General features: G+C 35.8%; 2 protein-coding genes across 2 annotated transcripts; one reads left to right on the top strand and one right to left on the bottom strand.

Moving 5' to 3' along the window:
• Positions 1-5,898: 5,898 nt before the first annotated feature.
• On the bottom strand, positions 5,899-10,394 carry LOC146164121 (uncharacterized). The gene is made up of 9 exons (XM_083380669.1): positions 10,258-10,394; positions 9,744-9,838; positions 9,234-9,293; positions 8,394-8,604; positions 8,166-8,304; positions 7,670-7,808; positions 6,719-6,885; positions 6,373-6,498; positions 5,899-6,030 (listed from the first exon to the last, which is right to left on the bottom strand). The coding sequence occupies exons 1-9, from the start codon at positions 10,392-10,394 to the stop codon at positions 5,899-5,901; spliced, it is 1,206 nt and encodes a 401-aa protein (XP_083236795.1).
• Positions 10,395-13,865: 3,471 nt separating this feature from the next.
• On the top strand, positions 13,866-15,953 carry LOC146164120 (protein arginine N-methyltransferase 5-like). Its single transcript, XM_083381926.1, has 2 exons — positions 13,866-15,457; positions 15,488-15,953. The coding sequence occupies exons 1-2, from the start codon at positions 13,906-13,908 to the stop codon at positions 15,835-15,837; spliced, it is 1,902 nt and encodes a 633-aa protein (XP_083238052.1). The 5' UTR covers positions 13,866-13,905; the 3' UTR covers positions 15,838-15,953.
• The last annotated feature ends 2,673 nt before the right edge of the window (positions 15,954-18,626 follow it).

Genomic DNA, 18,626 nt, shown 5'->3' with positions numbered 1-18,626 from the left:
CATTATGACACAAACATTCCTTAAATATTGATATACATAGGGTCTATAACTATGCAAAATTCAAGTTGTGGACTGGGAGCACTGATTCAGTTTTCATGTCGGTCTAAACTCCAAACAGTGCACTTCGTTATGATGGCTGCACTGAGAAACAAAAAATGTTCGCCCAACGGAAAGCAAAAGTTTATCTTGTTAATTTAAGGTTGGATATGTATGTACTAAAAAATTCTGATCCACGCAGCACTGCTCTACGGTTACATGAAAAGGGAATAATAAAAACACTTTTAGGAATTAAGCGTCAAACATTTTAGTGGAATGATTTTAATGTTTTACTTGTGGTGAAATTGCTAGCGTTGTTTTTCGTGCAACCTGTGTTAAAGAATTTTTTTTAAGCTTTCGTGATATGGAGGCTTAAAAGTAGAATACTTTTCTTAGCGGAACGACAAAAAGCTTTTTCACCGGAAAACTTTAATTTTGTAGAGATGGTGTATAAAGTTACGTCATAAAAGCACGTCTATGAATAACCTTTGGAAACCTGAAGCTATCGTTCGATGTAGAAATATGCAACTTAAATCTTAATTTTAACACATTTAGGAATATAGCGGCATGGCCTGGTGGAAAGGGGAAATGTGGCCTGGCAACAAATAACATTTATTTTGTAAGTTGGCATAGGGTTTTTTAAACTTTTTAGGCAGAGCCTTAATCCTTGATACAATTTATCGAAACTTTCCGAAAGATATGTTTTGTAGCCACAATGATCTTCATTGGGCCTAGCCTACTATATGCTGGCAATGTTTTCAGCTAAATAGGAATATTGCAGGTTGTTTTTGTCCTGTTTTATTTTTTCCATCAGCGATTGCACTGCGACACCGTTTGATAACATGCTTATCAGTTGCGTTCTCTTTCTCTTTCTTTACGCTTTTTTCACGTTGTTGCTTGGTGCCATTCTTAAGTTGTTGTTTTAGCATGTGATATCTGCAGGTGTTTTATGATTTTATACGCAATCTTATATTTTCAATTTTTTGTATTTTAGCCTACTTTTTAACTAGGTACTATTAAAAAATAATTATATTATGTTTTATTTGTTTTTATAAACAGCTTTAAGATCATCTCACTTAGACGAATAGATAAAGTGATGTGTTTACTAAATAAATAAAAACGTTTTTTCAATAAGCCCTTCAAAAACCGCTCCCATGCTTTTGTACGTTTGACTATGTTTTAAATGTTTTATCGTCTTTCGGCCATCTTCATTGTCTGTTATTTGAATCACGTTTCTGTAGTTTTGAAAGCGGCACCGAGATTGGTCACTACTCACACGGTTGCGTATTCTTGTCGCCCTACGGGCCAAGCGAGCCTCGACATCGCAGGAAAGTATAGTGAAGACATCTCAGGGAAATAAATTAAAAATTAAAAAAAGTGCAATAATATCTGTAACGGAAAAAAATAGGATTGCGGTCAAAGTTAGACTACCCCAGCGCTTCTCAACCGGTGCGCCAAGGCTGCCAGGTGTGCCGCGAGCGAAATGGAAAAAATAATTCAATATATAAAACATGTACTTTAACTTTTCTTTTAAGCTTAGCTCATTTAATCCGCAGTAATTTTAAGTAGAAAACACAATAAGACCTACAAAGCAACAACATCTAAATTAGATAATCTATAATACCATATAGTACTAAGACCACCGACATAATAACGCCAAATTCGCAGTACAGTATAAGATCTAGAATAGTCTAGATAAGACCTTAACATGTCGAATTAAGCCCAAATGTAATCGGAATAAGATTTAAATAGACAAAATTACGCCCTTTTGGCATTCGCCGTTTGCTGTCGACATTTGGGCGCCGCTGTTTTGGCCTCGGAAGTTTTGACTCTGTTTGGGCTAATGGGCGGGTTGGTGGTGTTAGCAATTGGGTTGGGGTTGAAAATATTCGGGAAGTTAGTGAAAGTTATGGATGCTGTTTGGGGTTAGACAAAAGGTAGTAATGTATAGGCCTTATATTGGCTATTTAGGTCTTATTCCGATTTCGTTATTATTACGACTACAGGTATTAGCCCTATTGACGCCTTATTCCTAACTGTCTTTTATTCCGAAGTTGATGTTGTTCTTATTTTGGTCTCAAAGCTGGAGTCTCTTTACAGATATGCAACTATAAAGCCTATATAATAAAAAATTGCAAGTAATTAAAAAAAAATACCGGTACACCTTAAAAATTTCGCGCTCGCTTCAATCGCAAAGTGCGCCGCCACGTATTAAAACGTCTCTAGGTGCGCCCCCAAGTAAAAAAGGTTAAGAAACACTGGGCTACACAATAGGACGAATAGGTCATAAAAGGACCTCTTGTAATTAAGACCCAAACAGTGTTATTTCGAAACGTTTTTTATGCTGCCGAGTAGCTTTTGGAAAATACTCTTCCAAAAGCTATTAAAGGCCCTACACGGAAAACCCATACGACAACTGGGCGAATCCAGAATTCTTGTTTGGAGCTGTTATGAAAATGCTTAAACTGACATCACAAAGATATAAGCCAGACCTGGGCAACATACGGCCCGCAAGCAAATAATCCGGCCCGGGGTTAGCTTGTTTTAAATAATTGTAAAATGAAAATTTATTTTGTCCTTCGTATGTTTCACGCGATTTTTTGGCATTTACAAATATAAAACGTCCTCTGCACGATGGTACTCCTACTAACAAACAATGAACAAACTTATCTTAATATTTATATGTTTTTGCGCTTTGGTCAAATGTACTTCGTCTTTAAAATATGAATGAAATACCAACCATTTTCTACATAGATTCACATTTTGTCAACCTAATTTAGTTAATGCCATGCTGCGTGTTTCTCCCAATTTATGCCGTCTTTGCAATATGGGTAACTTAAAGCCTCAAAATGCAAAAAAAACATTCTAATTTTTTGCGCGAAATTTTTACGTATTTAAACCCTAACTTTGGGTCAATGTGCCGAACAACTGAATAAACGCCAATACCAAGCAATGTACGTTGGATATCTGTTCTCAATACGTCTACTCAACCTCTAAATATAAATTAAAGTTTTGCATTTTAACAAAAATATATTTGCGCTTGGCGCGACGTCTTGTCCCTATTTCTATAATTCGACTTAAATTGCACATTTTCGCACAACTCCATGCGTGATAGAAAGTCCGTTAGTTTATTTGTTTTATACCGTCAGAGTATGACGTCATATTGCGTGTATTTGATATCCTATTTTCACCCGGCCCGCCACAGGATTTTAAATTTCTCAAACGGCCCGAGGTAAAAAATAATTGCCCACCCCTGGTATAAGCCATAAAACAATTAATGTTAAAAGCATCGTTGTTTGCCAAACAAACTTGTACCCCAAAATGCAGCTGAAATTCAGTCTCGTCGCACGCATCACAAAAAATATACCATTATTTTGATTTAAATGAGGCAAAACGTCAAATTATACACGTGACGTATGCGATACTTAAAAGAGATTTAAATATTGCTAGAAAGAACTGCATTTATAACTTGGAATTTGTACATGTTATGGGTCACACGGCGCATCATGCCCTGGTAAGCATAGCGCCTTTGGATAGATTTATATTAAATAATAAATAGTTCGCAAAAAAATTGTATTTGCAAAGTTAACCTCGGCTGAAAGTAAGTTTGGGGAGTATGGTAGACTTGTGATGCAACAATGAGCCGAAATAGAAACTTTTAGCTACTCAAAGTTATAAAACAAAAAAAGTATGAATGTACGGCTATCGCATGACCCACAAGGGCCACAACTATACAGGATAAAACTAAAAAATTATACTATTATGATGAACAGTTAGTAGTCTACAATTGATTTAGCAAGAAAAATTATCTGTAAATTCCAACGCACACGCCTTGGTTTACTGATTTGAATCTCAAAGTCATAGAAAAAAGCAAGAATCACGTTACATGGCCTGGTGAACTGACATGGAATAACTATTGATTAGGTTACTAAATCATAATTAAAAAAATCATTACAGGCAACCTCAACCTTCGCATTACTATAGGGCCAAAAAAAACAGTACAAACGAGTGCCATGATACAGCTAAAAGATAATAAATGAATGTTTGGTGTGCATGACCTCGAGTCCCTTAAAGCCGCCCAGAATGAATTTAATTAACCAAAGTTTGAAAACCGTCGCAGAGGAATTTTTATGAATTAAAGTCAACACAGGCTAAAATTTTGCCTGCGTTTTGATCTGTCGTTTTTCAAAAACAGAGAAGTTATCCAAACAAAATACAAAAATATTTAAATATACTACTCGATGAACAAAAATACAAAAAAATTAAGGTTGAAATAAATGTTAAAAATATAGTAACTATGTTTGTCAACGTTTCATGACCTGCTCTAAAAAAATAAACAAAATCAGCGCACATTAACTAACTATACTTTTAGTATTCGTTCTACCTGTTAACCGTAATCCAGTGAACATTGGACAACTGCTGCCAGTTATACTTTACATTTAACACCACACTATTGTACAATGAACCAGGCTCGTGCAACTTACAATGAACGTTGGTTTCGCTCCCTATTACGTCATTGTAGCATATCAACGTAAGACAGTGTTGTAAACAGGTCGTTTCGTCATTTTTCCAAAATACTTCATTCAGGTCAAGTCATTTTACAAGAAAGACTTAAGTCAAGTCATTTTAAAGTAGGGACTCAATTGCACTGTCAAGACGTCTTTACCAAAATAACAGCTTAAGTCGGAATAAGACATCAATCAGAATAAGGCCTATACTCATACATATATTCATATTGACCCCTCTGCGGTCTGCCTATATACTCAACAGCCCTGCCTTCTGCTAATTTACGAATGGTCTGACATCTAGTTAATGTATCTTGAGAGACGCCATTAAACCTAATTTCATAATTTATTTATTTCTTGATAGAGATCAGTAGCGTAAAGTTTAGGGCATTGTGACGTAAAACGAACTGTAAGTCGTAAACAACAAGTTTAACATCCACAAAAAATAGTGTTAAATACAACAGTTAAGACTTGTGCCCCTAATTTAATTTTTGTGACACGAACTGGAAATGTGTGCAATTCAGTTTAGTTATTGCTAGTGTTAGTGGTGTAATAATAATGTTAATGATGTAATGGTTGCACTCTCTTAAGTGATAACATTAAATCAGTTGGCGTGCCCGGGAAAATAATCTCGCGTGCCAAAAGTGACACGCGTGCCGGGGGTTGCCGACCCCTGATCTAGTAGTATAAAAGTGTTTTGCGGATATAATACCGTGTGGTTCGGCTTTATTATGTTGGTTAACACTAACTTTCACAGGTTAAAGTAAAACACTTTTCTTGTGGGAACGACGAAATATTTCGCAGCAATGATTTTAGAGACTTTATGCCACCAAGTTGCGTCAAATCGGAACTTCATAAAATAATTAACCTTAATCAGACGAATGTTGTAGTTCGATCGCGTGCGCAAATATGTAGCTGATCGCGACAAAACATTTGCGGGAAAGGAAACCCGTTTTGGCAAGGGTTTAGTATTTGGACATTGCCTGGTGAAAATCAACATTTTTCTTTCATCTACGCCTACCAGATATAATTTATTACCGAAACGCCGTTCCAAATCATTTATAATTGTTAATAAACTACTTGAAAACATTTTTCAACTGATGTTTTGTTACCAGGCTCTTCCTTCTTAAAATTGTCCAATGGACAACAATTTCATTGATATTTTATTACAACACAAAAAACACAAATCAAAATGTAAAAAATAAAGTATATGTTAACTATAGACAAATAATAATAATTTATTTAACGCCAGAAACGACAAATTTCCGGTTTCACAAGCAAAAAAAAGTAAAGTAATCGCGGTATAAATAATTGAACTCATAACGGACAGTTATCTGTCTTGCCATACGGATAATATTTATCTGCATCCGCATTTGGTTGCAATCATATCCTTGAAAGACTTCAGTCTTAATTCACCCTCGATTTCCGTGATATAATGTTGATGGTGAAATCCGACAGGAACACAACATATTATTGCATTGGCAAGCTCCTGAAAATAGCAATATTAACAAAAATATCTTGATGTAGGGCGATTGAAAACGTAAACGTTGTTACTGCAAAAAGTAACTAAGTTACAAAAATATAATTTCAGAAAGATATCACAGGGATACTACAAATTGTACATTTATGTTCAAAATTTAGAATAGCCATTTTTAATTAGGCTTTCAAAATAACAAGAAAGGGTATCTTAATGGTGGCTATATATCACCTTGAAATTAACTGCAATACATATTCGGCTACCACATTTTTGTAAAGATCAAATAAATCTCGTTTGGTAGCATATTTTTATAAGTACAGTTGAACGTAGAAAGTAACGTCAAACGGAACGTACGTAGTTTTGAAGAATGGCGTGGTTGGTTATATCCACATGACTTGGAACGGGAGCATGACAGTGACCGGAGCACTCAGAAATATCCCAATAGTCGCGGCCACGCTCAGGCCAGGAGACGTGGAACATCTAAGCATAAAGTTATTTTATTAGTTATTATTTTGTTAACGAATAATAGAATTTTAATTTCTTTTGTTTCATTTTTTCATATAAATAAGCCACCGATATTAACCAGTTACAAGTAAATAAACAAACATTTTGGCGATTAATTTTCTTGCTTTTTTATTTCAGAAGTTTTAATAATTCTGTGATGAAAAACAAATGTAGGCTAGTTTTTACCATTATTTACCCTTGTTGTGTTCCTGCTTAGAATAAATGGTGTGAGATGACAGGGTTTGTTACTTTTCGTCGGTGGTTCAGAGTTGCGGTTGCGGTTACGCCGTGCTGAAACTCGCGGCAAAGAACGCCGATTTCTTTGACGAAGATATTGGTCGTTTCGTCGACGTTTATATTTGTCTTTAAACGTAAATTGCAATAGAACATGAACATTTACCTTTTCTATACCAAGACATCAAAATTAAATCCATTTTTTTGCCTCAATTTCACTTAAGCAATGCGCTTTTGTATTGTATTTTTGAGATATATTTACCCCACCTACTCGAACAACAATACAAACAGTGTTAGGTTATGGATGGCAACATTTTTTAGCGGGAGATAATACCGAAATTTTGTATGCTGCTTAAGATCTGCTTATCATTCAAAAAAAAAACTTTACGGGTTAGCCTGATTTTTTTCTAAATTCACTGAGGGGTGTTACGGTTTTGAGTGGCCTGTGGTTGAGACAAAAAGGAAGAACCTTTTTTGCATATCACGTGCCCGGTTACCGTTTTGTCTATCAAACCCATTTGTTAATGTCATGTGCCTTGTAACAACTGCTCTATACAGCAAATATATATTCAACAACGTATTATTTCATACCCATGTTCTTGGTGTTGGAATTAGGCTGTTCAAGCCGTTCCCGTACCGAAGATTGACGAAAATGCAAAACGATCCCAGCGATTTCACTCACAACGTTTACGTTTCGTTTTTTTGCTGATTTAGAAAACAAAAGGAAAAAGGTTGTTAGAACTTGTTACCCACTGTATCTGCAGTTTTGATGGACTGGAAAGCATCCGTTTAACAATATATTTAAAATGTATGTATCCGATAATTGTAACCGGTAATTGACAGCAATGGTTTTAAAAAATAATAGAAAAGTATGGCAATGCATATAAAATAACAATTAGTTGTTTGCACTTACAATCGTGAAAATATTGGCGTCTTGGTTTAACTTCTACGTTGATGCTCAAGTTCGTATTCTTTAGTCTATGCCAGTTTGTGAGGTGAGTTGTTGTAAGATCGAGCACAAAGAACCGTCCGTCACCGAAAGAACAAGTTGGCTAAAATTTGCAACATACAATAAACTAAGCATTGGTAGATCTCAGTGTGTTACAGGCATATATATATAAATAAATTAGGTGGTATAGTCTGTTTTCGCAATGTTTTTTATCGTGTTGTTGTGCGCGTTTTTTTGTTTTGCCTTGCATTATATTACGTGCGTTCGATGTCATCCACCCTATAAAGCAGGTGACTTAAATATAGGTCGTGGACGGATCGTTGAGAACAGAGAGCAAACTTACAGTTCATACAAAATATTTGAAGTCAACAATACGCTTGAAATTAAAAAGTATGAAGTTAAGTCGTTGATGCAAGGTAAAAGCACGTTAAATCACAATAATGCTATAAATAACAAAAACCTGAACGGCAGAGTGAAGCAAAGTCTTATGTGTATGATCCATCATCGTTGCAGTAATCCGGTAAGTACCAAATGCTTCTCCAATATCGGAAGGCCGACTTCGAGCAAGAACCAATTCGGCAGCAATTAGGTTTTCGGGCCTTTCCCTGGTGGTATTGCTATATGCATTTACTGTTGTTTGTGTAAACGAATTTTAATTTTTAGTTGTCCTTCGTTATAGATATTTTACCTTATCCGCGAAGGTCGAATAACTATGGAACCATTCACACCCTGCCAGAACTTGCTGTAAGCCATAGGGACAACCGAAGCCGTATTGTGTCGCTTCTTGAAGAACCTTCTCCAACTTCTGGTTATCTTTCGCGAAACAACGTAACAAGGTGAAACGAAGTCGAGCAGCGACTTTTCCAAGCCAACTTCGCGGTTCCTCCAGTTAGACAAAGCTGGCGAAGTTCATGTTTTTTTTAAATGCAGTTTTTTTTAATTAAAAACTTTTCTGAGTAAAAATGAAGGCAGAGTCAGTGCTGGCTAATGCTTCGCCGGCAACATTACCGCCTAAAAAAATTCTCACAAAAGAATAAGTATTATTATTATTATATTCTAAAAAAGGCGAACAATAATAACTTTGTTAAATAGTTATCTATATTTCATTCGTTTGCCAATAATCAAAATAGTAAAGTTGGACGATTTTTTTTATGATAAACAGTACATTCCGACGCTTGTTGCAAAAAGTTTGGTGGGCCTTGATGTAAAACCAAGCACAACATAAAAAAACTAGGCTAAACCTTATATTATAATTATGAAATATTATTATATTCTTGAGCATTTCATTACCTAAACTAAATTTGCATGGCAAACTCACTTATTTATATTTAGATGATACTTTTCATGTGCTAATAAGCTTAACACAACAATGATATTGGTGGAGTCAAAAATTTAACTATTATTATTATACATTTGAATTCCTCTTTTTGACCCGACATTCAATATTATTTTTCATTTCGTATATGTATAGAGCTTTTTGAAAAACATATTATGGGTAAAACGTTTTCCTGTAAATACATCCACAAACCTGATATATAACTAAAGATTGTAGAATGTGATCTGTCATTCTCCGTACTCTGGTTTGAATCTTGAAAAAAAAAAAACACGTTCAAACAACAACAACGGCTTCGCACATTGTGTTGATGTAATAAATTTGTTATACATTTAATAGGCGGTGCGTAACCAACTGTGAAATTCGAACAGGTTTTAAAGTTTTGATGAATATGTATCCACAACAAATGGAAAGTTGACTTGCAGATAATTATTCGCCAGCAAAGACAATGTAGACCTACATAATTAAATCATACCTTAGGCGAGTGGTTCTAAAACCCCTGTTTATGGTGCAGGCTTGTAATATCAATTTCACATGGACTAAATGAATTTAGATTACTAGAATATGTCCACTTTTCCGGTTTAACAGATCCACCGACAGATTATACGTATTTGTCTATTAACAATGCGAGAAATCAGTATTATTGTGACTGTCGCGTGTAACCCAAACAAGTGTTATAGTCGTCATCAATGAAAGCGAATTTACCGTTTCTTCGAAGTTTGGTTGAATTTCTGATACTTTCCAGAAACCGCAAGCAATTTGTTTTGTGGGAGCCTCGGATGTTCTCCATCCAGTTATCACTAAACACATATTAATGTACAGAAATATCTTAGGATCTACTGAGAAAGGTAGATAACACCACCAACTGATATCATTCACACCACATTTTACGAAAGTCACCAAACTCACTTTTGTTCATTTTTTAAACCAATACACTAAAATTAATATAGATAAACTATACTGACACGCCAAAAGCTTAACCTAAGCACATGGGTTGATTTATTCACTCTTATTTGCACTATGCATATAAATATCAACTTTTAGCAAAATTGTATAGCTTACATGCAATAAAAATACTTTATTATAGAAATGCCCGATAAACAGCAGGCCAGAACGCGAAACCTACATTTGTAAATTAATAGGCAGCTATATCTGAGGTGTATACATTTTTATAATGCGCAATGCCACGATGTGAATTTTTAGTGTTCGTTTAACTTACTCGTTCCGGTGCTTCAAACAGCTCATTAGAAAATCGCCATTTTGCTCTCGCAGAAATGGTCTCTTTCTTGTCACTGAAGGTACGCCTGCAATTTCGTGCAGACATGGAATCATCAGGAGCATGAAAACACAATTCATTTTCTTTGATTCTTTTCCGTTGGTAAGAATTTTTATAAATAACAGCAAGTAGGCCTATACTACTACCAAGAAAAGTCTTGTTACCCCAACCACTTTTTAACTAATGCTGAAAAACGACATGCAACTCCGTTTAGGTGCTTGAAAGCACTGATTGGTGGTAGCCCAGGGGCAGGCGCAACACCACCGCAATCAAATATTGGCGGTAACCTGCTGGCGTCTCTGGAGTTCGGCGTTGCACTGCGCAACAACAAACCTCTGCTGGGCAAATATTTCTCGGCGCCACTCGAAGACTTTAAACAAACACGTTTAAAAATATAGCGTATTGGTTTATAGGACTTAAAGGGTATCTTTGGAACGTTGTGCAAATTAAATATCAGGAATGTGATAAAAACTAGATAAAATACCCGACGTTGCCCAGGTTTAGTTGGATATTTACCTTGCGTTGGTAAAACGTTTGTTTTGCCGAAACAGTAAATTAAAATTTGAACACTAAATTTCCCACGTATTGCATGTGAATAACGTTTTTAACTTTTGTTATCGACAATTATAATTCAACGATTCAAATTCGTGGTAACATTTTAGTTTTAAATTCAAGTTCTCATCAATATTTTCAGAATTACTTCACAAAGCTGCATCATAAAGCGACGTTTCTATAAGCAAGTAGGGTAGTTTGGTCGAATTTGTGGACAACTGGGCAACTGAGGCTCGGTATGGTTTAAATTCAAAACCTTTAAGTGTAAATACGTAACGCCTTGTTAGGCTATGCAATCAGGATACGCACACTGTTCGATATGCATTAATATTGGCACATAAGTTATGAGGGCCATTGACCCTACAAGCTGTACGGCTGCACAGAAGCTACGTAAAAGGTTCGCGCGAACCGAAATAAATTTTACCGTACGCGCTAAATACTATCTATGAAGCGCGTTAAATTATATAGATAATTTGGTCTCGTTGGTTAAAAAGTGTAATTCAAACAAGGCCTTTATATTTTCGATGTTGTGTTTCTATTTAAAAAACAGTAAAAAATAGAAAAATCTGTGTGCTCAAAACAGTTCTCCGAAATAAGGTTAAACATAATTTTAAAGCAGGGAGTCGAACCGGAACCGAACCGATACAGTTTTTTGTAAGATTTTAAGGAGCCGAACCGGAATTGAACCGAATATTTTGAAATAACCTTAACCTAATCCGAACCCGAACATGTCAACAAAAGTGGTTCACTCCAGCATGGCGTCACGACTTCTATTTAACAGATTCAGTTATGCCATGTAACAAAAAAATTATGAAAAAAATGAATACTGATTAAATCAAACGTTAATTTTTATTTGCAGACATTTCAATAAGCTGCTTGTTTACGTCACGTAACTCTGCATTTATTAACCCACATTTACATTTATTAACCCACATTTGCTCGAAACTGAAACCGGAACTGAACCGGATTCCGAAAAAATCTTTGAACCCGAACCGAACCTGAACCGGAAAAGTCAAACGGTTCGACTCCCTTCTTCAAAGAACAATTCATTTCGCAAAGAAAATTTAAATTTTGCATGTAATTTTGCAACCATACAAATATATGTTGCGTTGTCTGGCTGGACCAAGGGGATTGTTATAATCTCTTTGAGCTTGACTGAACCGCGTTTTTTGAAAAGTTTGGGTTCGATTAAGTTTCAATAACACTCAGCTTAGGGCTAATTAAAATTTTAGGTCTAATAAAATGGCAAACATGTATTTACAATTTCGCCGGGAATACGCCATAGGCAAGTTGAACTTATTTGTGCAAAAATTTTAGCCGGTATTAAAAAAATAAAGTATCGGAACTGGTAAATAACCACCTTGAACCTCCGCAGCGCGTGGGATTTTATAGTCAATATTATTTCTAAATTTCTACTAGAATTTTGTTTATGTTAAACATTCTAAGCGTTTTATTGACTTTATTAGTAAAATATTATTTTAATTTTTAATATGCACTTTAATTACAATATATAACTATTTCCCGTCACAATTAAAATGGCAATCACGTTTCACATAAGCTTCGTTTTATGTGTAAATTTATCATTTATCACGTTTTTGCACGCAATCTAAATTTGCAAACTGTTAGTGTGCTAGAGTAATATTAGGTAATAGGTTTTCATTTTACGGTAAATGTATATAGATAGCGGAATTTCTAACACAAAGGGAGGTATGTATGACTACAAGCAGCATACACAGGTTTTTAAAGTATGCTACATTTTTGTCAATTAAGCATTGAACGCAAGGAAACTTGGCGCTCTTTCACTATTGTACGTAAAAATTATTAAAAAAAAAAATTTCTTCAAATGCCGCGTACCAGAACGCATATTGTTTGGGTTAGGGTGCGGGTTAGCGTTTGGTCGAGGTTGGGTCAAGTTATTATTAATAATAAACATAATATTACTTGACCCACCCTCACCCAAACGCTAACCCGCACCCTAACCCAAACAATATTCGTTGTGGTATGCGGTATTATTATTTTTTTTTTGCATAACTTTTCACGTACAATAGTGAAAGAGCGCCGGAAACTTTGTGTTAAATTTTGGCACTTCTCTGTTCTCTAGAATCATACAATTAATTATTAAATCAACGCACATAATATTATGGTTGGGGTGTTGATTAGCATTTGGGTGCGAGTGGGTCAAGTATTACTATTATTATGTTCAATGTGCGTTGTAGGATTCTCGACCAGCGCCCAAACTTTTTAGGTGTAATCTCATAACTGTGCTGAAAAAATAGATAATAATTTTGTACACAATAACGTTTTATCACTTAGAACTACACTACATGGTTGTGTAGCCATAAAGAGCCTTGGCGTTATTATCCAGTCTGCCTTTCATGGCACTTTACGCCTAGATCCTTAGGGTGCAGCGCCAAATTTTGGCGCTCTTGAAGAGCGCCTAAATTTTGAGGTGTGGGGTTTAATCAAGGTTTTGTATATAGCAATATATAGCAAATGTCAAACTTTTTCTGGAGTTAGGCGTGGAAGTTACTAATTCAAGTGTACATAAAATTACTTATCACTGCTGTTAGTGTTAACCTGCCAAAGAAAGCCGACTGGCTCATTATTACTTCAGTTGTTATTACTACAAGCATCACTGTACTTTTCTGAACGGCAATTTAGGTTAATATGTTACAATACAATCTTCATTACATAATTTGGCGCTGGTCTAGAATCCTGCCACAAATCAAATATTGGCGCTGGTCTAGAATCCTACCACAGTTATTAAATCAATGCTTAAATTTGGGTTAGGGTGCGAGTTAGCGTGTTGGTGTGGGTCGCTCAAGTATTATTATATTAATTATTTTATAATAATACTTTTTTTTATAATTACCCTAACCCAAACAATGTGCGTTCTGGTATGATTCTAGACCAGCGTCCATAATTTTAATTAGAATCCTATCAAAATAAAGCATCAAGATTAATTTTTTGTATTTTATTTTGTTATTTACAGCCGTGTGACAATAAATAATTTGTATTTGATGGTGAATCACTTCAGAAATGGGTTCACGAAAAAACAAAGTGTCATGTGGAATAGATTTTGGATTTGATGCTGATATAGAATCTGCAATAGAAGGGGGCAATGGAAATGGGTATGATTTTGTTTGTCTCAACATGCTCAACCCTTCACAGAAAAAATCGTTTTTAACCGCACAAAGTGGCAACAGAATTGGAGACAACACCAATTCTGACTTTATGCTTATCAGTCAAGAATGGAGTTCTCTAGTTGTTGGAAAAATATCTAGCCAGTTGTTTTGCAGTACTGAATCACATTTAACTACTCCACAAGCTGCAGATGCAATAGTACAAGAGTTAAATTTTGCATCGTATCTCAGTCTTCCTGCAGTGATGGTAGCTATTCAAACGGAGAATTGTAGCAATATCGCCAGAACAATTTATTCTCATTTACTGACCAGTCACCATAATATGGGTATATGGGTAAATGTAACTATGGGTCAGGGTTCCAACAGTGTGATACAGCAGGATAAGGAGCAGTCAACCGCTTCAAATCCTAAAAACACATGGGCTACTTGGAACAAATTCCGTTCCCTATGCAACCACCATAACAGAATTGGACTTTCATTGGAAATTCCAGCTGACCTTCCTGATGAGTTAACCCAGAAGCAGTGGCTTGGTGAACCAATTCGATCAATTGTTCTTCCAACTAGTATCTTTTTAACAAACAAGAAAGGTTATCCTGTGCTGTCTCGTGCCCATCAAATGCTGGTAATGCAATTTTTTAGGTTAAACTGCCAGGTTGTAATTAGAGGAGGCATAATGGAAAACACAAGTTACAGACTTTACCAGCAATACATTGGACATATTTATGAAAACTCTCCACCGCTAGATCAATATGAAGCATTTTCAAAAGGGTATGAAGACTATCTTCAGGCTCCTCTGCAGCCATTGATGGACAATCTTGAGTCTGCAACATATGAGACATTTGAGAAGGATCCAGTAAAATACAAAAAATATGAAGAAGCTATTTATAAATGCTTATTGTCTAAAGTTTCTGATGAAAATGCCAGTGCTCAAACTATTGTGTTGATGGTTTTAGGTGCAGGGCGGGGTCCTTTGGTTAGAGCGGCATTATTGGCGGCTAAGAACGCAAAGCGGAAAGTTAAGTGTTATGCTGTAGAAAAAAATACCAATGCTGCAGTGACACTGCAATTGTTGAAACGGACAGAGTGGTGCAATGAAGATGTAACAGTGGTTTCATGTGATATGCGAAAATGGGAGGCACCACAACTTGCAGATATTATTGTCTCTGAACTTCTTGGTTCATTTGGTGACAATGAACTTTCCCCAGAATGCTTAGATGGGGCAGAACGATTTCTAAAACCAGATGCAGTTAGCATTCCTTGCTCTTATACTTCTTACATATCACCTATTTCGTCTCAAAAGTTATATAATGAGGTTACAACCGCAGGTCTGATGGACAGGGATAAGCCCAGAGAAGCTGCCTTTGAGACACCTTATGTCGTGAGGATTCATAACTGCAATGAATTGGATGAACCACAGGCAGTATTTACATTTTCACATCCAAGCAAATGTACAAATGAATCAAGTCAAAATAATGTAGCTGACCAAGTCGACCAAGGTCACCTTAAAAATGTTCGCCAATGTGAATTGACATTCAAAATATCTGGTTCAAGCTTGTTACATGGCTTTGCTGGCTATTTCTATTGTACCTTGTTTGACGATGTCTTTATCAGTATTGTCCCCAAAACCCACTCTCCTGGTATGTTTAGTTGGTTTCCAATTTTCTTTCCGCTGCTAAATCCTATTCATGTGAAGGAATGTGATAATGTTAAATTAAATATATGGCGACAGTGTTCTGGTGGAAAAGTGTGGTACGAATGGGCAGTTGAAGAGCCCACGATTTCTGGCATTCACAACCCTGCTGGCCGCTCTTACACAATTGGATTGTGATTTTGTTCAGGCTAAAATACAAATTCATTACTTGTGGATTGCTTTCTAGAAAGTTCAATAACTTGGATAATTGTACTTCTGAATGTTCTGTTATTCGTTGCAACTGACATTTAAAAAAATGCATTTATCAATAATATGTGTTATAGTTTGTTAAAATATTAGCAACCCAGGGTTTGGCGAGAATATAGCATTGTTGTTGAAAATAGTAAATATCCATAAGTGTTTGCGTAAGCCCCAACAGGTAAAATTTTTATCAAATAAAAGGTTTGGCGGTGTATTAGGGATTACCGATAATATCGGATTAAAAAGTAAATTTTTCAAAAAATAGCAGGTTTACAACTAAAATGTACATTCACTTCTTGGTGCTCAACCAAAATTGGTATCAGATCACGATGCCTTTTTAAAAAAATATCGGGTGTCGTCAAAAATTTCAAGCATTGGACAATCCTACCCTTGATACTTGTCCAATAGGCTCGTGTCAGACGCCATAAGAATAAAATAAAAAATCGTTTAAAGTTACGAAATACCCATAAACTCTACAACTACAAAGTGCAATTTATTTTAAATTAAACTACGAATGCGAGCAATATACAAATCACTTTTATATGCCTAACGCGTCATGCATCCTTTTTTCAATTTAACCTAAATAAACCCAATGTATTTTGAGCTTCCTGCATCAGACTTAATTTCAGCTACATATTTCTGCTCGAGAACATTATAGGGACGAAACACATCGCAATAGTTGGAAACAAACACTTTACACGCGAGATAGGACAACCACTACAATTAGTAATAAAGTATAACTCCTAAGTTCAGATCTCTGTGTTTTTTACCGCGTACGGCAGGAAAATAATAAGTATCGACATCTGGTATGAATGTTACTTGTGCCAGGTAAAAAACAATAAAATTAGCACGCGTTTCAACTGTATTTATGAAGTGAGATGCAGGCGCGGATCCAGGATTTTTATTTGGTGGGGGATATGAAAAATATTGAGAAAATTAATTTATAAAATGTTCCATGTCATGCTTAAGGAATTTTCTAATCTCACTGTTAACATCCATCTTACTATTAAGTGTTGACATAAAGTTGGTTGGTGTTTTTGGTTTGAAAGTTTGGATTCGAAGTGTGTATTCAAGCGTAATATAGGACAAATTGTAATCAAGTCGAAAAATAATTAATTGCAATGTTTTGTAGATTTAACTGTAGAACGACATAGACCTTGTTACACAGAAAACAAAAAAATATCAGATGAATTGTCTTTTAAAGTCCAACAGACTTTGTAAAATTTGCAGATAGGCCAACGTAATTTAATTAAATAGAAGTCCTTAACTTTTTATCTGTACAATCCACATTAAAAATAGACAATGGTGACGTGTGATAAACTTTTTACGGACGCAGCCGTAGACATGACAACAAAAAACGGTTGCCTATCTGGTCCAAACCTATCGACCGCTAAATGCTGGGAAACGAGGCAAAACATATTTAAAAATGATGCTGTTTGTCCAGATAGTATGGTACAAAGAAGCTAAAAAGTTGTATTGCTGAGGCAATGTGTTAGGTACCGGGGAAACCTCCATCACGATTCTACTCCCTTCACTTAAGACTGCAGGGAAATGAACGAACAGTGACGTGAGAGACGGCTTTCTATCGACCGGAGCTGCGTCATACGACAACGACGATCACCATGCTTTTGGAATGAGCACTCTGTTCGATTTGCTTTAGAATTTAGACGCTTCTAGCCGCTAGCGCACAAATTAGGATATAATTCGCAGCTTTAAATCGTCTGTATTATAACACGTGGTTTCAATTGCAACTTGGGAACAGCTCAACAGCAATAAATGCGCATAGCAATTAGCAAGTAGGCCTTACGGTCATTTAAAAGGCGATCTAGGTTTGTATGCAACAAAGTAGTTTCAAAGTGTCAGGAGTAGGCCTATTTATTAAACGTATGTAACAAACTCGTGCACCAATATATACAAGTGACAGATTTCCAAACTTGGAAAGAGTCCTTGTTTGACGACAGATATTTTTAACGTTTTTTTCCAACAAGAATCAGTTTTTGCAAACATTAGTTTTACAATAGTGTAGCACTGTAGCATTGACCGCAAAAATACGTAAACCACTTCAGTATAGGGCGATAAAAATAAAAATAATTTTGAAAAAAATAACTTTTTAAGCAAAGCATTGTGCGTCGAGTCGAGAAAAGTTACGTTTTCAATTAATAAGATCCCTGTATCAAAAACTGGGGAAATTTTATTCATTCGCCTTTGATTACCAATAAACTGTATACATAGCCTATATCAGGGTGATCCAAGGTTCACGTCATCGCGCGCCACAGTATTTCTTACATATTCTTTGCGGCCACATAAAGTAGGCTGCATGCGTCTCAGGAACGGATCAACGATTTTTGTTTGGTCTCGGCATGCAATGTTTAAAAATGACGTCACAATAGGCATCGGCAAAGGCATATAAACTCCATAAATTACTGATTTTGTTGAACTTGTGCGCAAATGAAATCGAGTGTTACGAGACTGCCAAAATGATACGTGCAAAGCGCGAAAAAAATGCGCATTTGACAAAACATTTAATTTAGAAGACTGCATTTTATAAGCGTAAAATGCGGAAACCGTGCCCGTATATTACAAAACTTTTAAGAGAGATGTTGCATAACCTACTACACAATCGCTTAATTACAAAGACGTTATCGTTTTGATTACACCCTCAACGGTACGCATTGCAATAATTGAACAGTGCTTTGCAGGCCAAGAACAAGGATGTTCCTGGGTTT

This window comes from Ascidiella aspersa, chromosome 2 (assembly GCF_963924565.1).
Source record: "Ascidiella aspersa chromosome 2, kaAscAspe10.2, whole genome shotgun sequence".
In the NCBI taxonomy this organism is placed as follows: Eukaryota; Metazoa; Chordata; class Ascidiacea; order Phlebobranchia; family Ascidiidae; genus Ascidiella; species Ascidiella aspersa.
Note: the sequence above shows the minus strand (reverse complement) of the source record. Positions and strands in the feature narration are given on the sequence as shown.